This window comes from Spodoptera frugiperda, chromosome 24, assembly GCF_023101765.2.
Source record: "Spodoptera frugiperda isolate SF20-4 chromosome 24, AGI-APGP_CSIRO_Sfru_2.0, whole genome shotgun sequence".
In the NCBI taxonomy this organism is placed as follows: domain Eukaryota; kingdom Metazoa; phylum Arthropoda; class Insecta; order Lepidoptera; family Noctuidae; genus Spodoptera; species Spodoptera frugiperda.
The window spans coordinates 1664991-1691464 of NC_064235.1; the positions used below are offsets into that span (position 1 = coordinate 1664991).

Genomic DNA, 26474 nt, shown 5'->3' on the forward strand with positions numbered 1-26474 from the left:
AGTTTATTAATAATCTTTACACTGTGTTGCCAACAATTAGATTAATATTAGGAAAAAAAATTATACCAAACTTTTACTTATTATCTTGTATCTAAAAAATAATGGTTACAACTTCAGAAGGGAGAATAATAATATATTTAATACTTGTACAAAAAACAATTCATTTTAATCATTAATTTAGACATTATACATGAAATAACAAATAAAGAAATATGTATAACTCAAGTAAACTGTAAGTACGTATGTACATAGATTACAATAATATGCTTAAAATACAATTATAATAACTAAGTACTCATAAGATATTTTTGTTCATTACAAAACACTTATTTTCCTTGACTTGACTTCTACCGAGGCTAGAGAGAGTATATCAGACTCTTACTGACTAAAACCGCCTCTAACTGGCACTGCCGTCCACAGGCGTAGCCAGGTTTTAGTATCGGGAGGGGTTCAAGAAAGTAAAACGAACAAAACTTCCTTCATTCATGAGTAAAAAAACAATTTATGTAATATGTAATAAACAGATTCATAGGTAATCAAAGAGGGACTATTGCCAAACAGGGGATGTACTATGCTAACTAGAAAAAGAACGCTCTGTAATGTCTAGGTACGCATTTTTCGAGAGTGGGGGGGGGGGTGGGGGTTGAACCCCCAAAACTCCCCCCCTGGCTACGCCTATGCTGCCGTCATTTCCTCGGCCGGCGCGTCTTGCGTCGTCGCGGCGCATCTCTGCTGCCTGGCGCCCTGGGCACTCGCTTAGACTCCTTCAAAGATGATTCTTCTTTATGTCTTACATGGATCAACCTAAATGGCCCCCTAGCTAGCTCCCATTGGGGTCGTCCATTAATCACGTGAGGTTTTTTCAACGATTTTTTGACCCCCCTCCCCCTTGATGATATGTGGTGAGGTTTTAGATAAATCCCCACACCCCCAACCAACATCACGTGTATTTTTTTAATACAGAAAATATGAGTGACAAAGTGAGTAATACAAGGACCAAAAAATATCATCTAAATTGGTATAAGTTTAGAAATGCATAATTATAATTATACTCTTTTATGGGGAAGTGAAAACTCTTATACTTACTCCCCGTTTTAAGGTTTAAAAAAACCGCGTTCAGTCAAAAAATAAATCCACGTGATATTTTATAAAGCCCTTTGTATTTTACTAGCTTCCGCCCGCGACTCCGTCCGCGCGAATGTCGGTCTTCGCGTGGAAATTGTATTTCTCCATTTTGAGTAACTCTGACAATGACATCTTATAATATCTATTGGGCCCAAATACGGCGAGGCCCATAATAATTAAGGAGAACCCTCATTTGACCTACTGCTGTTGAGCTCGCGTTCTGTAGAATAAAACTGAAAAATAAAGAATTTTTTTTCTTCGCATTTTTTCAGGATAGAAAGTATCCTATTTTATGCCCAGGATAATAAGGTATAATTATACCAAGTTTCATCGACATTGAACCGTTAGAAAGTCGTCGAAAGACAGACAAAAACATTTTTAATCACATATTTGGGTTTGGTATCGGATCCAGTAACACCCCTGCTATTTATTATTTCAATATTTTCAATACACAGTACAGAATTGACCCTTCTACAGATTTATTATAATTATGAATGAATGAATGAATGAATGAATGAATGAATGAGAGTGTTATAAACGTAAGAGTAGACAAATATAATCAGAAAGCTCCAAACTGCTAAGCTATCGGGAGTTATACGTGTTATTGTGAGTCAACCATAAGAGATAGACATTTGCTGTCGTGGAATATTTTTTAAACAATTTTAAGGAGAACATTTCCGTCATACATTATATCACATTATAATGACCAGTTATTATGAATAATTGCATATTGTATAGATAGATTATACGTAGACTAAAACTTAGTTCTTAACATTATTACCGCATAAAATAAAAAAAAATCAACCATAAAATGCTTGCTTTGGTTTTTAAGTTTATCAGCAATGTTTGTTTTCTTTTTACAGTGAGGCGGCAAAGTGATTTCTCCACGACGATTCCATACGATGCGACTGCACGGTTGGTGCGGTGACTGGGTAACCGGCTGCCGCGCAACGTGTAGCGGGTCCGATTCCCGCACGGAGCAACTCTTTGTGTGATTTACAAATTGTTGTTTTGGATCTGAGTGCCCAGTGTATGTGAATTTGTATGTTTGTAAACGCACTCACGACACAGGAGAAAATCCTAGTGTGAGGCAATGTTTTTTATAATATACACTCGGCGTCACAAAAATCGCACCTCTTGGAAAATTGTAAGTTTAAAACATGTCCCGCCAGTAACGAATACATTACACCTTATTAATATTGGTATCAATTGAAAGTACGTTTAACGACCTTTAAATTAACAACAGTTAGAATTCCTAAACTTAACAGATCTCATCAGCACGTAACGTTAAAAAAATGTTGTCAAAATATTCAGAATGGGATAACATTCCTCAAGAGACTGTTGTCACATTAATTCGTCTATGAGAGAAAGCATGGAAGCAGTCATCAGAGCTAGGGAGGGTAACACTAGGTTTTAAGTTGTTTTAAGGACTTATTTGCTGATAAAATAAAATGTAACTTTTTAATCATTTGCATTTGCTTGCTTTTTTTATTCCCTGGTAAACAAAAAACCAAATCCATTGATTTATTCTTAAACTTAAATGAATTGCCTTTCCAATGATACCTTACAGTCATATGCACACAAAAAGAACTTGGTATGACGATCTCAAACACGTCCATAATATAGGGATAACAGGTACCTGCCGTGATGGTGGTTTCATCGCCGAATTCCGGTTCACTTGTAGTCGGGGTCTGAAAGGAAAAAAATATATATATGTAAGTGGTGTAACAACACATTGTTAATCACCCTAAATAGTTGATATTTAAACATAACACACACAGAACACAAAACACTTTTCATTAACACTTACCTTATTTCACCACACACAGCACTAATTACGCCTAGATAATGTTCACTGTTCGGTCTGCTCGACGTCCGTACGTCATCGCAGGGATCCAGCAGAATACCAGCGTCAGGTATTGTACCTGACACATGCTGAGCTGGACTCCCATTCGGTGCAAACTGAGAGACACACTGAACCGCGCCGTTAATTTTTTATTTTATTTTCTTTCCTTTTCCTTTGTGTTGCTCCTACCGTACTGTAAATTGTATTGTGTACCCACTTATTTTTTATTATATTTTTTTTTGTGTCTGTCAATTTCTTTGTGTCTGTTGTTTGTACTGAATAAATGTTTTATCTATCTATCTATCTATCTATCTATCTATCTATCTATCTATCTATCATATGTCTGCCATTGATTAATAGGGTTAAAATGACTATGAAGGGAACTTTTAAAGAGGTGCGATTTTTATGACGCCGAATGTATATATAAAAACATAGCTTAGCTGAGTCCTTTTCTACCAGTACTAAGCTATATGTACAAATGAATATGATTGGTGGAAACCAAACGCTTCCACAGCAACGTCTACTCTTACGACACCCGCGCCACTGCGCAGATGATGACAGATATATTCTAGTTCACTGATCATTTTCCCTGACATTAAAATCGTCATTTCTTCCGCAGTGTTGGGAGACGGATCTGTTTCAGCGAGTCCAACTCCACAAGAAGCAGCCCCGACACCACAGGACCCGCTGAATACTGGAACTGTTAATGGAAACCCGAATCCAGCGCCTCCAAACGGTAAATAAGTTTTGATAAAAATTCGATCGTGGCTGGCGGGCTTTCTGCCCAACTGCTGTTCGTTGGGATTGTCTATCCATGTTTATTCGCATGTACACTTCACATATACATACGATGTAGGATTTATGACGTCATCCGTTGATTAATTCGTCGATCGTTTATGTGCGACTTCTGTCATCTGTCCCTTGCCATGTCATGTGTCGCGACACTCTTCACAAAAGTAAATAAAATAAAATTTAAATATATTTTATTATATTTAAAAGAACTTTTTCATTCGATATCGATATATCTGACAGTATTATTCATTACTTATTTACAATTTTGTCTTTCAGCAGAGTCCGAACAACCACAGCAACAAACAGTGGCTAACCCTCAGCGACAACCCGTGGCTACCCCTCAGCAACAACCCGTGGCTACCCCTCAGCAACAACCCGTGGCTACCCCTCAGCAACAACCCGTGGCTACCCCTCAGCAACAACCCGTGGCTAAACCTCAGCAACAACCCGTGGCTACCCCTCAGCAACAACCTGTGGTTAACCCTCAGCAACAACCCTTGGCTACCCCTCAGCAACAACCCGTGGCTACCCCTCAGCAACAACCCGTGGCTAAACCTCAACAACAACCAGTGGCCAACGGGCAGCAATCTCCAGCGTCCTACGGACAGCAATCTCCAGCGTCCTACGGTGATCAATCACCAGTTTTTATCGGACAGCAATCACCAGTGTCCAACGGGGAGCAATCACCAACGCAACAACCCGTGGCTAACCCTCGGCAACAACCCGTGGCTACCCCTCAGCAACAACCCGTGTTTTTTTTACTGCAACAACCCGTGGCTACCCCTCAGCAACAACCCGTGATTTTTTTACTGCAACAACCCGTGGCTACCCCTCAGCTACAACCCGTGGCTAACCAACAGCAACCGTCAGTAATTTACGTACAGCAACCACCAGCGTCGAACACAAACCAATCACTTGTGTTGAGCACACCAGTTTTAAACACACAGCAATCACCAGTGCCTAACGGGCAGCAATCAGCAGTATTTAGTGGGCAGCAATCACCAGTGTCCTACGGAGATCAATCACCAGTGTTTAACGGACAGCAATCACCAGTGTTTAACGGACAGCAATCACCAGTGTCTAACGGGCAGCAACCAGCAGTGTTTAGTGGGCAGCAATCACCAGTGTCCTACGGTGATCACTCACCAGTGTATAATGGACAGCAATCACCAGTTTTTATCGGACAGCAATCACCAATGCATCAAACCGTGGCTAACCCTCAGCAACAAACCGTAACCACCCCTCAGCAACAACTCATGAGTAACCTTCAGCAACAACTACTCATGACTTTTTTACAGCAGCTACAATCCGTGGCTAATCCTCAGCAACAAACCGTGGCTAATCCTCAGCAACAACCCGTGGCTACCCCTCAGCAACAACCCGTTGCTAACCAACAGCAACCGTCAGTAATTTACGTACAGCAACCACCAGCGTCGAACACAAACCAATCATTTGTGTTGAGCACAAACCAATCACCAGTTTTAAACATACAACAAGCACCAGTTTTAAACACACAACAATCACCAGTGGCCAACGGGCAGCAATCACCAGTGGCCAACGGGCAGCAATCTCCAGCGTCCTATGGACAGCAATCACCAGTGTTTAACGGACAGCAATCACCAGTTTTTATCGGACAGCAATCACCAGTGGCCAACGCGCAGCAATCACCAATGCATCAAACCGTGGCTAACCCTCAGCAACAATCCGTGGCTACCCCTCAGCAACAACACGTAGCTAAACCTCAGCAACAACACGTAGCTAAACCTCAGCAACAACCCGTGGCTACCCCTCAGCATCAAACCGTTGCTACCCCTCAGCAACAACCCGTGGCTACCCCTCAGCAACAACCCGCGGCTACCCCTCAGCATCAAACCGTTGCTACCCCTCAGCAACAACCCGTGGCTACCCCTCAGCAACAACCCGCGGCTACCCCTCAGCATCAAACCGTTGCTACCCCTCAGCAACAACCCGTGGCTACCCCTCAGCAACAACCCGTGGCTACCCCTCAGCAACAACCCGTGGCTACCCCTCAGCAACAACCCGTGGCTACCCCTCAGCAACAACCTGTGGCTACCCCTCAGCAACAACCCGTGGCTACCCCTCAGCAACAACCCGTGGCTACCCCTCAGCAACAACCCGTGGCTACCCCTCAGCAACAACCCGTGGCTACCCCTCAGCAACAACCCATGGCTAAACCTCAGCAACAACCCGTGGCTAAACCTCAGCAAAAACCAGCGGCTTACCCTCAGCAACGACCCGTGGCTACCCCTCAGCAACAACCCGTGGCTAACCCTCAGCAACAACCCGTAGCTACCCCTCAGCAACAATCCGTGGCTAAACCTCAGCAACAACCCGTGGCTAAACCTCAGCAACAACCCGTGGCTACCCCTCAGCAACAACCCATGGCTAAACCTCAGCAACAACCCGTGGCTAAACCTCAGCAACAACCCGTGGCTAAACCTCAGCAACAACCCGTGGCTAAACCTCAGCAACAACCCGTGGCTAAACCTCAGCAACAACCCGTGGCTAAACCTCAGCAACAATCCGTGACTAAACCTCAGCAACAACCCGTGACTAAACCTCAGAAACAACCCGTGGCTACCCCTCAGCAACAAAGCGTGACAACCCCTCAGCAACAATCCGTGATTAAACCTCAGCAACGACCCGTGGCTAAACCTCAACAACAATCCGTGACTAAACCTCAGCAACAACCCGTGACTACCACTCAGCAACAACCCGTGGCTAAACCTCAGCAACAACCCGTGGCTACCCCTCAGCAACAACCCGTGATTAAACCTCAGCAACAACCCGTGGCTACCCCTCAGCAACAAAGCGTGACAATCCCTCAGCAACAATCCGTGACTAAACCTCAGCAACGACCCGTGGCTAAACCTCAGCAACAACCAGCGGCTTACCCTCAGCAACAACCCGTAGCTAAACCTCAGCAACAACACGTGGTCAAGCCTCAGCAACAACCGGTGGTCAAGCCTCAGCAACAACCGGTGGCTAAGCCTCAGCAACAACCCGTGGCTAAGCCTCAGCAACAACAGTTTTACCCACAGCGACAACCAGTGGCTTACCCACAGCAACAACAGGTTTACCCACAAAAACAACCAGCGTCTTACCCACAGGCACAACAGTTTTACCCACAGCAACCAGTAGTTTACCCACAGCAACAACAGTTTTACCCACAGCAACAACCAGCAGCTTACCCACAGCAACAACAGTTTAATGCACAGCAAAAACCATTAGTTTACCAACAACAACAACAACAGTTTTACCCACAGCAACAACCAGTAGTTTACCCACAACAACAACAACAGTTTTACCCACAGCAACAACCAGTAGTTTACCCACAGCAACAACCAGTAGTTTACTCACAGCAACCACAAGTGGTTTACGTCCAGCCAGTCAATCCGAGTGCCTCGGCACCTAAACCTCTTCTAAGTTTTTACGCCGGCATCCGCACTAAGGCTCAAACTGCACTGCAAGGGGCTGAATAGCAAAACCGTGTGCAGTCAGGTTGACATTTTTTTAATTGAATAGTAAATGTATTACTCAATAAATATTTAATTCACAAACGGTTGTTTTAATGTTTGTCCTTAATATAAGGTAGTTTTCTAATTTTAGTTTTAATGTCCGTCTGGTAGATTAATTTAAAACATTTGAGTGCTTTTCCACCACATGTTATTTTCACAGCATTATGTCCTACGGCAATTTGATGTAGGGTCGAGCCGCGGATGTAGATTCTATTATTTAAAAAAGGTAATTTAAAAACCAAAAAAACCCGACTGCGTTTTTTTATATTATCAAAATGAAAAAACCCTAAAACAAGAATACAAGAAAAATTTAAGCAGTCGGGACCCATTCTAAGTATGAAGACTTAGTGAGGGCATATACGGCTGGCTTTCTAGAATGGGTCCCGACTGCTTTAATTTTTCTTGTATTCTTGTTTTAGGGTTTTTTCATGTTCATGTTATAAAGAAACGCAGTCGGGTTTTTTAGTTTTTTAAATTACATTTTTTATTTTATTTTCTTTTAGTTTTATTATTTATTATATTTTGATATATCTAGTGTTACTCTCACAGTAGAGTCGTTTAGGCTAGAGAGTGAGCAATATTCGAATTTGGTTTTTTTCTACGTATTTTTCCAGAATAAACAGTATCCTATTTTATGCCCAGGATAATAAGGTATAAATATACCAAGTTTCGTTAGTTTTTATGTGATGTCTGAACATACAGACAGACAGACAGACAGACAAAAAAAAAATTAATCACGTATTTGGGTTTGGTATCGATCCAGTAACACACAATAAATAGCAGGGGGTGCTATTTATGCTTTCAATATTTTCAATGTACAGAATTGACCCTTGTACAGATTTTTTATAATATTAATGAATGAATGAGAGAGCTTCGAACTGCTAAGCTATCGGAAGTTATACATCTTATTGTGAGTCAACCATAAAAGATAGACATTTGCTGTCGTGGGATATTATTTAAACAATTTTAAGGAAAACATTTCCGTGATACATGATTTCTATGTAAGGTTAAAGAACCATTAAGGCTGCACACGAGACGGAAGCTTAAAAAATGAAGTAAGTTCCCCTGTTTTCCCAACATTTCCCTTCACTGCTCGGCTCCTATTGATCGTAGCGTGATGAAAAGTATACTATAACCTGCCCAGGAGTACGAAGAACAATTGTACTAAGTTTCGTTGAAATCTGTCGAGTGGTTTTTATTTCTATAAAAAACATACAGACAGACAAAAACATTTCTGATTGCATTTTTGGAATATTTAGAAAAGAAGAATTCATTCTGTAAGTAGGTTATGATATGAAATTAAAAATAAAACGTTATTTTTAGTAATTCTATTAGTAAATCAATAAAACCTACGGCCGAAGATTAAACGAAACTTCGCATTCGAGAACCGGAGTAGCACTACAGCATGTCTATGCCGAACGGTCCACCACCTCATTACTTTGAGCGCAGTAAATAATGAGAGAAACACAGTTTATTAGCCCCACCACTAAGTAATGTATGCAAGACAAGGTTATAATTATAAAGTAAACAAGTAAGGAACGCGGCGCTAAAACGCAAATGCTCAATCACGCCTTTTATTCCCGAAGGGGTAGGCAGAGGTGCACGTTACGGCACGTAATGCCGCTATACAATGTACACATTTTTCACCATTCATGTTTTAAGTAACTCACTTTGTGTAGTAAGTCCCATGTAATAGGGGGTGAGCCTATTGCCATATAGCATATAGTCACGCCTTTTATCTCCGAAAGGGTAGGCAGAGGTGCACATTACGGCACTTAATGCCGCTATACAATGTACACCCACTTTTCACCTTTTGTGTTTTAAGTAATAGGCGGTGAGCCTATACTGGGCACAATTCCAGACTCCGTGCTACTACTGAGAATGTTTGAAACTGAAAAATTCAACGCGAACGCGAGTCCCCTTGACCGGCAGTCGCACTTACAACCACTTGACCAATGAAAGGAAACATATTGACACACACAAATAAAACGTGTGTGTGTCACACTTCGGACTGTAGCCAAAGTTTCTAGAGTACTGTATAAAACAAAGTCGCTTTCTCTGTCCCTATGTCCCTTTGTACGCTTAAATCTTTAAAACTACACAACGGATTTTGATGCAGTTTTTTTAATAGATAGAGTGATTCAAGAGGAAGGTTTATATGTATAATACATGCGTAATATATCACCATTGCACCCATGCGAAGCTGGTCGCTAGTTTACAGTATTAAATAAGATTTTTAGCATCATTTTCCTCAAAATCTGCAATGAATTTGGCCAAAACAAATAAACAATGATAAATTATAAATGTTTTTGAACTCTGAGTGAGTTCAAAACTTTTACAACCCGTTAGGATATGAGTGTGGACACCGGTTTGACGGAATGTTCACAAAAAATTAGAGGATACTCTTTAAAAAAATTATAAGAAGTTTATAAAGAAATTTATAATTCTAAAAATAGGATGCACCGTACCAAAATGTGTTTTTGAATATTTTTCCTTATTTATCACTAGCTTCCGCCCGCGACTCCGTCCGCGCGGATGTCGGTCTTCGCGTGGATGTTTTATGACACTGCTAGAGACGCGGCACACGGCGTCGTGTGTCGCGGAATGCTTCTCATGAATATGAGCCTCTAGCATGGCTTGAAACTAGTTGAGTTCCTCGTCAAACAGTTACGTGAGTAAGCCGATAACATAATAATTAATTTACTATGTCTCACGAAAGTTATAATAAAATTATATTTTTCCTGTTAATTAATCACGTAAGTCTCAATAAGAGCAGGAGGAGGGGGGGGGCAGGGTTCGACAAAAATTGCACATCACGAGGGGGTCTAATAGCGCAGCACAGTTTTTTATGGTATAAGCCGGTAAACACCTGATGGTAAGCAATCGCCGCCGCCGAAACACCAGAGGCGTTACAAGTGCTTTGCTGGCCCTTTGGGGGTTAGGAATTTAAGGGTTGATGGAGAATCGGGGATTGGGAAGGGGGGTAATTTGGTCTCCGGTAATCTCACTCACTCACACAAGCGTTGTTTCACGTCGGTGTACTGCTCGGCCGTGGTATCACTCCGGTTGAGCCGGCCCAGCAGTGCCGAAGCATGGCTCTCCCACACAGTGTCACGTGTGTTAATTTTTTCACCAAACGTGGGATCTAGAGCCCTAAATAGTGGTGCAGCTTGGCTTATTCCACTTCCCCCCCCCCTCGTAGACTACACTGCACGATTGGTGCTGTGGCTGGGTAACCGACTGCCGTGCAACGTGTAGCGGAATTGTGTGATCCACAAATTATTGTTCCGGGTCTGGGTGTCATGTGTATGTGAACTTGTATGTTTGTAAACGCACCCACGACACAGGAGGAAATCCTATCCTAATATTACAAACAAAAACAAAAATAGAATTATTTAACAAATTGGATTACCGTTGCAGTTTTAAATTTGCATGTAAATCCCGTTAAGCGGTGACGAATTATCTTGTTGTTTATTTTAAGTAGTAGGTACTTATGTCATCAGTCAATAAAAGCGGACTCGAAGCTCTTCAGAGCACAGTCGACTCCGAGATCTAGAGAGCCAACATGTTCCTGAGCAAAGCATCCGTTGTTCTCCTCGTCGCCTTCTTTGGGACCCCATGTAAGTACACATTTTTAACCGACTTCAAAGAACCGGGGGATTTTTTTTGAGGGGAAAAAATCATCCAATTTCTTCTCCTACCCTAAACTACCCCATTCCTACTTCTGCCCTTCGAGCCGGGTTCCCGGTAAACCCGCTAGGTAGTCCGCAGCTTCGGATCAGGCATCAGCCCTGCTGGGCCCCATCTGTGGTGGTCTGATGGCTCTTTGAGGCGCGCACGGAACGCGACGCGTCGATAGTTGTACCTATATTGTATATTGTATGTATGTTTGTGCGGGATTATCTCGCGTTTGACTGAACTGAATGTGATTTGAATTAAGGATTAGGGATATTACATTACTTAAATAAAATGGCGGCTGTAAAAAAGATTGAAGGGAGTTCTCATTATATTTAAAAAAAATCTTTTGATCAGATAAACATGCTCACCAAACCCTGGGAATAGGGATGATGACGGGGTAGGAAAATTAAGAATCTATACAACGTGTAACAAAATACCCATATACATCAAGAAGCCCTGATGAATACAGGTTGAATAGAATCTCTACACAAAGTTTTAGCTCAAAATACGTTTAAAAAAAATTAGTACCAAATACTTGGTATCGCATAGTTCTTGATTTCAAATCATAGAAACGTGTCACAACACTACAGGGGTCACTCGCTAATATTACGAAACATTTCTTCTGTCAATCTGATCGCCTAGTACCTACAAAATTTTGATTCGCGCGCCAGCGCGATTTGAAAAATTCATAACATGGTACCATGAAAACATGAGTTTAAAAAACCCTTCCCGTATCGTTTGTTATGTTATCTAGAAGCCGTGCAATTGATATATATACCCCCTTTTTGTTACACGTTGTATAGTCCCTCAGTTAGGTAATGAAAAAATATTAGACACGCATTTTTTTATTTTGTCATAATAATATAAGATAACAATACTTAGATAAAACGAATCAAAGTTTAGGAGTGGGAGCAAATACGTAATTATTACGTATGAAACGTACCTATACCTAATGCGCTCTAACAAGGTGCGGCTGACAGATTCAGTAACGTTTCGTATCACTCTTGAAAGTTGCTGCGATTTAAAAATTATGCCTTAATATTTTAGCTGTATCACATTCGTATTATGTTAAATCATTCGGATGCGTAGTTAATTAAATTAAAACCAACCGGAATGTTCTAGTATTCAATTAAAATCTAATGAAATGAAAAATAAAGTAAAGTGTTATGCGTATAACGTAAAGCCATAGTCGTGTTTAGTGATGGGATGTACGGCTACGATGGATAGACAGTAGTCGATGTTTTTTTAGAATAAAAAACGAAAATCGTGCGTCGTTCAATTATCATTCTTAAAAAACCTTTAATTATGTGGGTAAATCCACTGTAGACGCGGCTCTCTCTGCCCAAACCACAGTGACATTATCTGAGCAGAAATATGTAGTAGGCATTTTTCTAGACATTTCCGGCGCCATTGATAATGCGTGGTCGTACTTAATCTAACATATACAAGCTAGGGCTTCCAATCTCGATATACCGAGATCTCATTTTTCAGTCCCGCAAATCTCGCGGATCCCGCACCCGTAATCCCGCATCACGCGGGAGTGGAAAAGGATGCGGGATCCCGCAAATACCGAGATCCCGCGGGATTTAAAATTTGTAGTCCCGCAAATACCGAGATTGAATTTAGGCTGCGGGATTGGAAGCCCTAATACAAACTAATATATCCTTGTTTTCTTCACGGTTCTGTAAAACTGTAACTCTGAAACACCTCAGGGCTCGGTCATAAAATATTTATTTTGACAAGTATATACACGTAGTTAGACTGCACAACTAAATAACACACACATTTAATAAAAAAATTCAAGAGAATTGAATGTATGCTGCGAGTATCGATAGCGATAAAAAAAATTTTCTAATGTCCATCCCTAAAGAGAGACGTCAACGTCATACTGGCATCTGTCAGCCGCACCTTGTTAGAGCGCATTAGGTATAGAAGTGATGTCACGCGATATGGTATACGCATCCCTCTACAAAAGAGGGATTGGAGATCGCAGTATAAAAGGTTCAGGTTTATCAGAGAGCGCTGCTGCCCGGTCTCTGTCTAATGTGTAGTCCCTTAGTCGGGTATACGACACCTACGGGGAGAGTAGGGGTGATGTATTCTAGTCGACTGGTAATCCTACAATTCTACTCAATGTTATTCAAGTCGAGAGTTTGTATGTTTGTTTCTGAAATTTGGTCAAAACAGGGGTAGATTATAATAGCACATAGGCACATACTTTTCATCCTACGGCAATGCGGGCGAAGCTGCTGGTAGGAGCTAGTTTTTCATACTTATGAAACTAAAATAGTTGTTTCTTCTGCAGATTTGACGGGAGATGGAGGTGCTTCCGCGAGTCCGTCGCCACAAGTACCAGCAGCGGCACCACCAGGTCAGTACCTCAATCCGTGTGTATTCGAATGGTACCTAACTCCCTGTTCATCACACATCACATCTACAGCCTATAAGTCGCCACTGCTGACCAAAGACTCTTCTCGCGCAGATAAGGTTTGAGCATTAATCACCACGCTTGCTCAATGCGGGTTGGTGATTTCAAACTTATAATTAGAAATTATAAGCCCAGGTTTCCTCGCGATGTTTTCCTTCACCGTTTGTCAGTGCTGTCTAAATAATCTTTCGTACATAAACTTGGGAAAAGTCACATTGGTGCGAGAAGCGGGCGTCTTGAACCTGCGAGCCACCACGACATACTACATATCAATGTGAGTAGGGGTGAAACTTCTAACCCGTTAAGGCTAGTACTACATCTAATTTTATCGACAAGTCGAAGGTCGAATGGTAGAATCCCAGCCCCTAAAAATAATGGCTATTTTAATATTTTTTTTACTTTTTTTGTTATCAATGAGTTGTATCCATCGTAGAAACAAAAAAAAAACGACAAACGGTGCTAATAACCGTGGCTAATTGGCTCCATTCATTACTTTTACCATCCATGTTTGCGTAATACGTTTTGGTGAGAAAAAAAAATCATTTGTAAAATTTTTTACCGAAAAAATCACTATTTTTAATATTTTCAATTGGGGGTTCAACCCCCATATTATTTTTTTTTGTCAATAAAAGGAGACGTAGTACTAAGACTTAACGGGTTAGAAGTCTCCCCCTATCAATTGTATATCTATCAGAACTACGATATCTTATATGTATATACTACCGTAATAAATTCGCAAGTTTATATGTTTGTTATTAAGTTTAAATTATTAATTTCTGTAAATTTAATTAGATTTTTATAAGACTGCATGCATGAAAAGACTGATGACTGTTGATAAGCAAAAAAAGGTTTAAGAATATTTAGAATGGCGTTTTCTGTCTGTGCCTACCTCCATGGACAGACAGGCGTGAGGTTATGTATGGTACATCGATAAATTCTCAAATTAATTCAGGATTTTCAATTGGGGGTTTCCCCCATAATTTTTTTTTGTCGATAAAATTAACGTAGTACTCAGACTTATCGGGTTAGAATTTCACCCCTATCAACGGTATATCTATCAATGACTACTTATATCTTATATGTATATACTAATAATATAATAAATTCGCAAGTTTATATGTTTGTGATTCGACAGTTTAAAATTAATATAAATAATGATTAGACATCGATAAGACTGCATGCATGAAAAGACTGATGACTGTTGATGAAGCGAAAGGTGTGTAAGAATCGTAGCAATTGGCGTTCCACTGTCTCTGCCTACCTCCATGGGAGACAGGCGTGAGGTTATGTATGTATGTACATCGATAAATTCTCAAATTAATTCAATATTTTCAATTGGGGGTTCAACCCTCATATTTTTTTTTTGTCGATAAAATTAACGTAGTACTCAGACTTAACGGGTTACATCTCACGCCTATCACATTGTAAATAGTTCACATCAAATACTTATATTTATATGTTTATACTACTAATTTAATAAATTCGCAAGTTTATATGTTTGTTATTAAGTTTGCAAATTATTAATTTCTTTAAATAATCTTAGACATCAAAACTGCATGCATTTTTTGATGACTGTTGATGAAGCGAAAGGTTGTAAGAATCGTAGCAATTGCGTTACTGTCTCTGTACCAAATTTATACAATATTTATTTGTACGGGTTACGACGTTCATACTTTGGTTTAGCCATGTCCTTTGTATCTTTATGGAATTATGTAATTGCTTAATAAAATGAATTGACTTTAAACATCATTATTTCCAGCTGCGGCCGCTAACAACCCACCTCAACAACCACCCGTGGCTTACCCACAGCAACAACCCGTGGCTTACCCACAGCAACCACCCGTGGCTTACCCACAGCAACCAGTAGTTTACCCACAGCCACCACAAGTGGTTTTCACCCAGCCAGCCGCCCCGCCTGCCTCGCCAGCTAAACCTCCTATTCTACATGTGTGGGATGGCTTCCACACTTGGGCCCAAAATACCTTCCAAGGGGCCACGGGACAACACCCTGTGCAGTCAGGTTGACTTTTTTTTATTGAAAAGTAAATGTATTACTCAATAAATATTTAATTCACAAACGGTTGTTTTAATGTTTGTCCTTAGTATAAGTTAGTTTTCTAATTTAAGTTTTAATGTCCGTCTGGTAGATTAATTTAAAACATTAGGGTGCTTTTCCACCAGAAAAGTTAGGTTAGGTTACGCCCGATTCCCTAACAACCCTTAAATTTCTAACCCCCAAAAGACTTATAAGGCGTCTGGTGTTTCAGTGCGGATTTTAGCAGAGTATTTTTTAGACTTTTTTATGAGGGTAAAATCATCTAATGTCTTTCCCTACCTTGGGTGATACAAGTGGGAGTATTAGACTCTTACTGACTAAAAACCACCCCGTTCCTACTACTGTTCTTCGAGCCGGAGCCACGGGAACCCTTTTAACCGCTTGTGTAGCATATATACGATACACTTTTCCGAGTCCCTAGGTGTATCGGTGAAAGTCTGCAAAACAATTATTCAAACTATAGCGCCATATCTGGCTATGATTTTTAATAAAAGTATAGATGACGGTGTTTACCCTGACCTTATGAAATAAAGCGAAGTTATCCCACTATTTAAAAATGACGAAACCACAGAATCTAATAATTATAGGCCTGTATCTATTTTGCCGGTCCTCAGCAAAGTGTTTGAAAAGTTGATACTGTCTCAGATACTTCATAAACCTTCCTCTTAAATCACTCTATCTATTAAAAAACCGCATCAAAATCCGTTGCGTAGTTTTAAAGATTTAAGCATACAAAGGGACATAGGGACAGAGAAAGCGACTTTGTTTTATACAGTACTCTAGAAACTTTGGCTAAAGTCCGAAGGGTGACACACACACGTTTAATTTGTGTGTGTCAATATGTTTCCTTACATTTTCATTCTTGACTGCCTCATTGGTCAAGTGGTTGTAAGTGCGACTGCCGGTCAAGGGGTCTCGCGTTCGCGTTGAATTTTTCAGTTTCAAACATTCTCAGTAGTAGCACGGAGTCTGGAATTGTGCCCAGTATATTCCAATAGGCTCACCGCCTATTACTTAAAACACAAATGGTGAAAAGTGGGTGTACGTTGTATAGCGGCATTACGTGCTGTAACGTGCACCTCTGCCTACCCCTTCGAGGATAAAAGGCGTGACTGAGCACTGGCCTTTTAGCGCTGTGTCCCTTACTTGTTTACTTTATAATTATAACTTTATTCTAATGCTAATGGGCTAATGAACTGTGTTTCTCTCATGCTTTTTATATCGCTCACCTAGTAATATATTGGTACATCTGCAAAAAAATGCGAATTGAACTCAACATAAATAAGTCATCGACATAAGTAAGTAGGTATATTTAATTTTATCTTAGCAAAACCAATTTAGCCAGAGGCTGCATTGGTATATTCATTGATTAATTTGTAAGTTTACTTTATTAGATTAGTTTATGATGGAACTAGCGTAACTAATTGTTAAAAGTTCCTAAAACAAATAAAAAAAAAAACTTTATATAGCTTACGTGTTTAAAAGTGCATAAGGTTATGCACTTTGAACTAGACTTTTAAACTAGAGTTGTGCCAATTTACCCACTATGTATCTACATTGTCACAACACAATTGGCACAACTCTAGTTTCCAGTGTCATTATTATATCATTATTTTAGTTCCCCCCCCCCTTCCACCTAAAACAACGGTTCATTAGTCAGTAAACTACAATATATTACTAGGTGTGCGATATTTCACTTTGACTCGGGCGCAAAAGCCGACAAGAAATGATTAAGTGTGAGAGAGCCATGCTTCGGCACGAATGGACCGGAGTGACACCACGGCCTCACAGAATACCGACGTGAAACAACGCTTGCGTTGTATGAGTGATCACTGGAGGCCCAATTACCCCTCTTCCCAATCATCCTAATCCCCGATTCCCCAACAACCCTTAAATTCCTAAATCCCCAAAAGGCTGACAATGCACTTGTAACGCCTCTGGTGTTTCAAGTGCCGTAGGGCGGCGGTGATGGCTTACCATCAGGTGATACGTCTGCTCTTTCACCGGCTTATATCGTAAAACAATGGAAGTACAAAACTTTTTAGAGTATTTCGCCAAAGAACTTTGCGAGTAGCGTAAAGGAGGCATTTTTTAATGATAAATGATATTTATTTCTGCAAGTAGGTTATAAAATTACAGTTTTACACGTCAATATTTCAAATAGCATTAAAATGTAAACAAATTTAAAATATCTGATCGATCTGTGTCAAGGAAAGAGGTAAAACTCTAAAAATTTATTTTAAAAGACTGTCTCGTTGGTCGAGTGGTCGCAAGTGCAACTACCGGACAAAGGGTCTCGGGTCCGATTCCCGGGTCGGGCAAAGTATTACTTGGTTTTTTTTAGCTTTTCGAAAATTTCTCAGTAGTAGCACGGAGTCTGGAATTGTGCCCAGTATATGGCAATAAGGTCACCCCCTATTACATGGGACTTATAACACAAATGGTGAAAAGTGGGTGTACATTTTACAGTGGCATTACGTGCCATAATATGCACCTCTGCCTACCCCTTCGGGGGTAAAAGGCGGTACGTTGATGATGATAAATTGAACCCAAACATTGGAAAACAGTATGTATATTTATGTTGTGTGTGCCGATATTTTAAAATGGAAGGATTTATTAAGAATAATATCATTAATATTTGATGATGGTATAATCAGCGCGTCAGTGGGGAGTGGTGGGGTAATAAAAGCGAACCCAAAGCTCTTCAGAGCACAGTCGACTCCGAGATCTAGAGAGCCAACATGTTCCTGAGCAAAGCATCCGTTGTTTTGCTCGTCGCTTTCTTGGGGACCTCTTGTAAGTAAACATTTTATATTTGATGACAATTTATTTTATAACTGACGTGAAATAACGCCTGCGTTGTGTGAGTGAGGTTGCCAGAGGCCCAATTCCCCCCATTCCCAATCTTCCCCATCTCTGATTCCCCAACAACCCTTAAATACCTAACCCCCAAAAGGCTAGCAACGCACTTGAAACGCCTCTGGTGTTTCACACTGCCCATGGATAATGGGCAGTTGCTTACCAGGTCAGGTCATTATTTTGCTCGTTTACCGGCTTATACTATAAAAATGTTAGTACCATATTACCTTTACATATTACCTTTCATCATCATCATCAACACAGCTGTCATAGCCATCTACATATAATCTAAACCGTCGCGAATCTCTCAGTGAAAAGTTTAAGGAGATCAATATTATGACCGTTCTATGTCAATTTATTTATGAAAATACTAGCTACTTAAGCATGATTTCACCCGCTATGCTCGGCTCCTATTGAATGTGGCGTGATGTTTTATAGCCTATAATATAGCCTTCCTCGATAAATGCACTATTCAACACAAAAATAATTATTTAAATCGGACCAGTAGTCTCAGTGATCAGCGCGTTCAAACAAACAAACTCTTCAGCTTTATATATTAAGTATAAAAATTATAAATATATATTAAGTATATAGATTATGTGTGTTATAAATAATCTAAACTTGTTTGGTAAAGTGTCTGACAGACACAATTATGAAACTAGACATAAGGATAGACTGAGCCAGCCATTTTAAAATTAACAAAATAAATCGTGGAATTCTGTGTTAAATGTTATAACAAAAATTCATGAGGAAATAAGACACCGAATTGAAACAAAACTTAAATACGTTTTGGTTAAAATTAAAAACATTCATTTTTTTCTGTTATTTTTTTTATAAACAGTTCCGTACACTAGGATTTTCTCCTATGTCGTGGGTGCGTTTACAAACACATACAAGTTCGCATACACATGACACCCAGACCCGAAACAACAATTTGTGGATCACACAAAAAGTTGCTCCGTGCGGGAATCGGACCCGCGACACGTTGCGCGGCAGTCAGTTGCCCAGCCACCGCACCAACCGTGCAGTCTGAACATGCAATTATTACAGACAAACTAAATTTAACTACATTAATATTGATAAATCCTTTATCTAAATCCTATCTGTACATATACATATGTATAATAAATCTGTAGTCTGGGTCAAAACTATACATTGAAAATTTTTTTGACTGTCTGTCTGTCTGTATGTTCAGGCATCACGTGAAAACTAATGATTTTGATGAAAATTAGTATAATTATATCTTATTATTTATTATTATCCTGGGCATAAAATACGATTCTTTTTATCCTGGAAAAATAAGTAGAATATTTTTTTTCTGTTTTATACCACAGAACGCGAGCTCAACAGCAGTAGCTCAATAGAGGGATCTCTTTAATTATTATGGGCCTAGCCGTATTTGGGTTCAATGGATATTTATAAGATGTCATTGTCAGAGTTACTCAAAATGGAGAAATAAAACATCCACGCGAATACCGACATCCGCGCGGACGGAGTTGCGGGCGGAAGCTAGTATTTAATATTTTTTATAAGTAAAGGTGGTAAACGAAACGACTATGTATTATATATATCTACTAATATTAACAGTAGGTAAACAAGCTGAGATTTGTTAAATTTCATTTTGTTTATTTTTGTATTTTGCGTTTTTTTGTTATTTATTGTTAATTAAAAGCACTAATTGGACTTAGGTGTAAAAATTTACCTTAAAATCGTAAATCGAATTTTAATTTGGTTTAACTAATTGTTAATATTAATTGTAATAAAATTATATATTCGTATAATTATATAATCGTAACAGTTTCGCGGGTTGTTTTTTTAAGGGAGGAAAATCATCCAATGACATTTGACGTCTCAAAAGTGCCTTATTTAAGATTAATTGAAATAAATGCTTTGACTTTGACTTTCTCTCGCCTTGAGCGAGGCGAGAGGTAGTGTCAGACTCTTACTGACTAAACACCACCCCGTTCCTACTCCTGCTTTCGAACCGGAGCCCCGGTAAACCCGCTAGGTAGTCCGCAGCTCCGGATCAGGCATCAGCCCTACTGGGCCCCATCTGTGGTGGTTAGATGGCTCTTTGAGGCGCGCGCGAAACGCGACGCGCCGCACGCATAGGTCTGGTTCTGATCGGGCGGTGAGCTACCCTTGCTCGCCGTCCGCAGGCCCGCACTTACGGTGGCCGGAGATCGTAGTGCGATCCCCGACGCCCGGAGTGTCTTCTGCGGGCGGCTAGGATGTGAGGAGGTTCGTTCCCTCACGCGCCCCGCCTCCTCCTTAGCTAGCATGGCTGCTTCGCAGAAGGAAGAGACGGCAACCCAGTCCCCCTCGCTCCGCACCATGGCCTGAACCAATTACAACTGATATTGCCGTAATGTTGGGAATTCAGTTATACGGCCATTAAACAGCATCTTTATTTTGTTATTATAATAATTTATGTACATTTAAAAAAAAAACACATAAAATATCACAGCTTAGCTGAGTCCTTTTCTACCAGTGCTAAGCTATGTGTACCAATGAATATGATTGGTGGAAGCCAAACGCAACCACAGCAACGTAGCGTAGCATATATGATGACAGATATATTCTAGTTCACTGATCATTTTCCCTGACATTAAAATCGTCATTTCTTCCGCAGTGTTGGGAGACAGATCTGTTTCAGCGAGTCCAACTCCACAAGAAGCAGCCCCCACACCACAGGACCCGCTGAATACTGGAACTGTTAATGGAAACCCGAATCCAGCGCCTCCAAACGGTAAATAAGTTTTGATAAAAATTCGATCGTGTCTGGCGGGCTTTCTGCCCAACTACTGTTCGTTGCGATTGTCTATCCATGTTTATTCGCATGTAAACTTCACATATACATACGATGTAGGATTTATGACGTCATCCGTTGATTGATTCGTCGATCGTTTATGTGCGACTTCTGTCATCTGTCCCTTGCCATGTCATGTGTCGCAACACTCTCCAAACAAGTAAATAAAACTAAATTAAAATATAATTATTTAGATTTAATTATACTGCCTCGTTGGCCGAGTGGTTGCAAGTGCGACTGCCGGGCAAGGGGTCTCGGGTTCGATTCCCGGGTCGGGCGAAATATTACTGGGCTTTTTTCGGTTTTTCGAAAATTTCTCTGTAGAGTAGCACGGAGTCTGAAATTGTGTCCGGGATATGGCAGTGGGCTCACCACCTATTACATGGGACTTACAGCATAAATTGTGAAAAGTGGGTGTACACAGCGGCATTACATACCATAAAACGAGTGATATTTCTGTTTTAAAACGAGTGATATTTCTGCCATTGTTGGTATTTATAAATGATAACTGATGTATTGGCAACTGATTGGGACTGGAATAGCTGGAATCCAACCAGTGTTTTTTTGTTTATTGATGTTTTTGTAATCAATTCGGGATGTTTTTGCCAAAGCCAGGGGTGTTGAATGTCTCGGAGGCTAGCCACTTTCCGCCCGGGGACCTCGGGGCTATTTTTGTGGGAAGTTGGTTGTGTTGTCGCCTCCCGAGAGGAATGCGTCGAGTTCGGGGTCACCCTGTATATACAATAGGTAAATGATCAAATAATGTATCAGAGATATTGTAAAAATCATTTTTTGAAAAGAGTAACGATGGAGTTTCTTGCTCGTTCTTCTCCATTCGAAGCAACACTTTGGAACGAGCGCCTAGCTTCACTGACAGACAGACTGACGGACAATTCAATTTTACGTTTCAAAAGTGCCTAATTTAGGATTAATTGAAATAAATGCTTTGACTTTGACTTTAATGTGCACCTCTGCCTACCTACTACTTTTTTCTCGTTAGATATCGATAAATCTGACAGTATTATTCATTACTAATTTACAATTTTGTCTTTCAGCAGTGTCCGAACAACCACAGCAACCACCAGTGGCTAACCATCAGCGACAACCCGTGACGTTTTCACAGCAACAACCCGTGGCTACCCCTCAGCAACAACCCGTGTCTACCCCTCAGCAACCACCAGTGTTGAACACAAACCAATCACCAGTGTTTAACGGAACACAATCACCAGTGTCCTACGGACAGCAATCACCAGTGTTTATCGGACAGCAATCACCAGTGGCCAACGGGCAGCAATCACCAGTGTTTAGTGGGCAGCAATCACCAGTGTCCTACGGAAATCAATCACCGGTGTTTAACGGACAACAATCACCAGTGTTTAATGGGCAGCCATTACCAATGCAACAACCCGTGGCTAACCCTCAGCAACAACCCGTGGCTACCCCTCAGCAACAACCCGTGGCTACCCCTCAGCAACAACCCGTGGCTACCCCTCAGCAACAGCCCGTGGCTACCCCTCAGCAACAAACCGTGACTACCCCTCAGGAACCACCAGTGTTGAACACAAACCAATCACCAGTGTTTAACGGAACACAATCACCAGTGTCCTACGGACAGCAATCACCAGTGTATAATGGACAACAATCACCAGTGTTTATCGGACAGCAATCACCAGTGGCCAACGGGCAGCAATCACCAGTGTTTAGTGGGCAGCAATCACCAGTGTCCTACGGAAATCAATCACCGGTGTTTAACGGACAACAATCACCAGTGTTTAATGGGCAGCCATCACCAATGCAACAACCCGTGGCTACCCCTCAGCAACAACCCGTGGCTAACCAACAGCAACCATCAGTAATTTACGTACAGCAACCACCAGCGTCGAACACAAACCAATCACTTGTGTTGAGCACAAACCAATCACCAGTTTTAAACACACAACTAGCACCAGTTTCAAACACACAGCAATCACCAGTGCCTAACGGGCAGCAATCAGCAGTATTTAGTGGGCAGCAATCACCAGTGTCCTACGGACAGCAATCAGCAGTGTTTAGTGGGCAGCAATCACCAGTGTCCTACGGAGATCAATCACCAGTGTTTAACGGACAGCAATCACCAGTGTTTATTGGGCAGCAATCACCAATGCAACAACCTGTGGTTAACCCTCAGCAACAAACCGTGACTACCCCTCAGCAACAACCCGTGGCTTACCAACAGCAACCGTCAGTAATTTACGTACAGCAACCACCAGCGTCGAACACAAACCAATCACTTGTGTTGAGCACAAACCAATTACCAGTTTTAAACACACAACTAGCACCAGTTTCAAACACACAGCAATCACCAGTGCTTAACGGGCAGCAACCAGCAGTGTTTAACGGAACGCAATCACCAGTATCCTACGGTAATGAATCACCAGTGTATTATGGACAGCAATCACCAGTGTTTATTGTACAGCAATCACCAATGCAACAACCGGTGGCTACCCCTCCGCAACAACCCGTGGCTACCCCTCAGCAACAACCGGTGGCTACCCCTCAGCAACAACCCGTGGCTACCCCTCAGCAACCACCAGTGTTGAACACAAACCAATCACCAGTGTTTAATGGAACACAATCACCAGCATCCTACGGACAGCAATCACCAGTGTTTAGTGGGCAGCAATCACCAGTGTCCTACGGAAATCAATCACCGGTGTTTAACGGACAACTATCACCAGTGTTTAATGGGCAGCCATCACCAATGCAACAACCCGTGGCTACCCCTCAGCAACAACCCGTGGCTACCCCTCAGCAACAACCCGTGGCTACCCCTCAGCAACAAACCGTGGCTAACGCCCAGCAACAAACCGTGGCTAACGCCCAGCAACAACCTGTGACTTTTTCACAGCAACAACCCGTGGCTACCCCTCGGCAACAACCCGTGACTTTTTCACAGCAACAACCGGTGGCTACCCCTCCGCAACAACCGGTGGCTACCTCTCAGCAACAACCCGTGGCTACCCCTCAGCAACAACCCGTGACCACCCCTCAACAACAACCCGTGGCTACCCCTCAGCAACAAACCGTGGCTAACCCTCAGCAACAACCCGTGGCTACCCCTCAGCAACAACCCGTGGCTACCCCTCAGCAACAACCCGTGACCACCCCTCAACAACAACCCGTGGCTACCCCTCAGCAACAAACCGAAGCTACCCCTCAGCAACAACCCGTGACCACCCCTCAACAACAACCCGTGGCTACCCCTCAGCAACAAACCGTGACTACCCCTCAGCAACAACCCGTGGCTACCCCTCAGCAACAACCGGTGGCTACCCCTCAGCAACAAACCTTGGCTACCCCTCAGCAACAACACGTGGCTACCCCTCAGCAACAACCCGTGGCTAACCCACAGCAACAAACCGTGACAACCCCTCAGCAACAAACCGTGGCTACCCCTCAGCAACAACCGGTGGCTACCCCTCAGCAACAACCCGTGGCTACCCCTCAGCAACAACCCGTGGCTACCCCTCAGCAACAACCCGTGGCTACCCCTCAGCAACAACCCGTGGCTAACCCACAGCAACAAACCGTGACAACCCCTCAGCAACAAACCGTGGCTACCCCTCAGCAACAACCCGTGGCTACCCCTCAGCAACAACCCGTGACCACCCCTCAACAACAACCCGTGGCTACCCCTCAGCAACAAACCGTGGCTAACCCTCAGCAACAACCCGTGGCTACCCCTCAGCAACAACCCGTGGCTACCCCTCAGCAACAACCCGTGACTACCCCTCAGCAACAACCCGTGGCTACCCCTCAGCAACAACCGGTGGCTACCCCTCAGCAACAAACCTTGGCTACCCCTCAGCAACAACCCGTGGCTACCCCTCAGCAACAACCCGTGGCTACCCCTCAGCAACAACCCGTGGCTACCCCTCAGCAACAACCCGTGGCTAACCCACAGCAACAAACCGTGACAACCCCTCAGCAACAAACCGTGGCTACCCCTCAGCAACAAACCGTGGCTACCCCTCAGCAACAACCCGCGACTTACCCACAGCAACAACAGTTTTACCCACAACAACAACAGTTTTACCCACAACAACAACAGTTTTACCCACAGCAACAACCAGCTGCTTACCCACAGCAACAACATTTTTACCCACAGCAACAACAGTTTTACCCACAGCAACAACAGTTTTACCCACAGCAACAACCAGTAGTTTACCAACAGCAACCAGTAGTTTACCCACAGCCACCACAAGTGGTTTACGTCCAGCCAGCCTACCAGAGTACCACGACGCCCAAACCTCCTTTTCTAATGGTGTGGGATGGCATCCGCGATTGGAAACAAAATGCCTTCCAAACGGCTGTGGGGCAAAACCCTATATTAGGTTGACATTTTTTTTAATAGAAGAGTAAAAATAATGCTCATTAAAATGTTTAATTCCCAACAGTCTGTTTTAATTTGTGTCCTTAGTACAACGTAGTTTTCTAATTTTAGTTTTAATGTCCGTCTGGTAGATTAATTTAAAACATTAGGGTGCTTTTGTACCAGAGAAGTTAGGTTAGGATACGCCTGATTCCCCAGCAACCCTTAAATTCCTAACCCTCAAAAGGACTTAAGTATAAGACCTCTGGTATGGTTTTCCACCATTAAAATGGCAATTGGACGGAGTGACGACGGTCTACCCCGGTCAGGATGGCATCAGTCATGTCGCAAACATCAGGACGGGATGTGGAGTGGTTCGTTGTCCTTTCAGCAAAATATGTTTATATTTTTCTCTTCGCCTTTGTAATTTGCACGGAATACAAGCTCTAGTCGCAATTCCGGAAGATTTTTATTTTAAAACAAACCAAATGAAGGAACAACTGTTTTACCCACAGCAACTGGGCAAAAGTGCTTTTCCACCAGAAAAGGTTAGGTTAGGTTAGGCCCGATAGGGGTTCACTTTACAAGTCACGAATCGCCAACAACCCTTATTCTCCTAACCCCCAAAACGCCGGAGGAAAGGCCCTCCAATATTTTTTTTTATGGTATAAGCTGGTAAACGAGCTGACGTATCACCTGATGGTAAGCAATCTCCGCTGCCCATGCACACTTGAAACACTAGAGGCGTTACAAATGCGTTGCCGGCATTTTGGGGGTTCGGAATTTAAGAGTTGTTGTGGAATAGGGGATTGAGAAGATTGAGAAGAGGGACTTGGGCCTGCGGTAACCTCACTCATATAACGAAACACAACGCAAGCGTTGTTTTACGTCAGTTTTCGGTGAGACCGTGGTATCACTGCGGTCCAGCCGGTCCAGCATGCGAACGGACTTTAAACAATATTTAAAATAAGGTTTTAAATTTGAAGTGAAA

The 26474-nt window shown here is 42.0% G+C and overlaps 2 protein-coding genes and 2 long non-coding RNA genes across 6 annotated transcripts in view; all 4 read left to right on the forward strand.

Moving 5' to 3' along the window:
* The first annotated feature begins 1994 nt into the window (after nucleotides 1-1994).
* On the forward strand, nucleotides 1995-4234 carry LOC126912289 (uncharacterized). Of its 2 annotated transcripts, none has more exons than XR_007706918.1 (3): nucleotides 1995-2155; nucleotides 3591-3707; nucleotides 4040-4234. It is a non-coding gene; the product is annotated as an uncharacterized LOC126912289 (long non-coding RNA). The 2 variants fall into 2 exon arrangements; XR_007706919.1 differs by having other exon boundaries at nucleotides 4043-4234.
* Nucleotides 4235-10784: 6550 nt separating this feature from the next.
* Nucleotides 10785-26474, forward strand: part of LOC118278470 (calcium-binding protein P-like) — a 28565-nt gene continuing 12875 nt past the window's right edge. For both annotated transcript variants that reach the window (XM_050703801.1, XM_050703802.1), the window contains exon 1: nucleotides 10785-10922. In XM_050703801.1, the coding sequence (XP_050559758.1) occupies nucleotides 10868-10922 (55 nt within the window). In that variant the 5' untranslated portion in view covers nucleotides 10785-10867. The remainder of the gene's footprint in view (nucleotides 10923-26474) is intronic.
* On the forward strand, nucleotides 13291-15486 carry LOC118278472 (uncharacterized). The gene is made up of 2 exons (XR_007706901.1): nucleotides 13291-13351; nucleotides 15168-15486. It is a non-coding gene; the product is annotated as an uncharacterized LOC118278472 (long non-coding RNA).
* LOC118278457 (cell surface glycoprotein 1-like) lies at nucleotides 18176-25565 on the forward strand. The gene is made up of 3 exons (XM_050703441.1): nucleotides 18176-18260; nucleotides 20956-21072; nucleotides 22188-25565. The coding sequence occupies exons 1-3, from the start codon at nucleotides 18206-18208 to the stop codon at nucleotides 25508-25510; spliced, it is 3495 nt and encodes a 1164-aa protein (XP_050559398.1). The 5' UTR covers nucleotides 18176-18205; the 3' UTR covers nucleotides 25511-25565.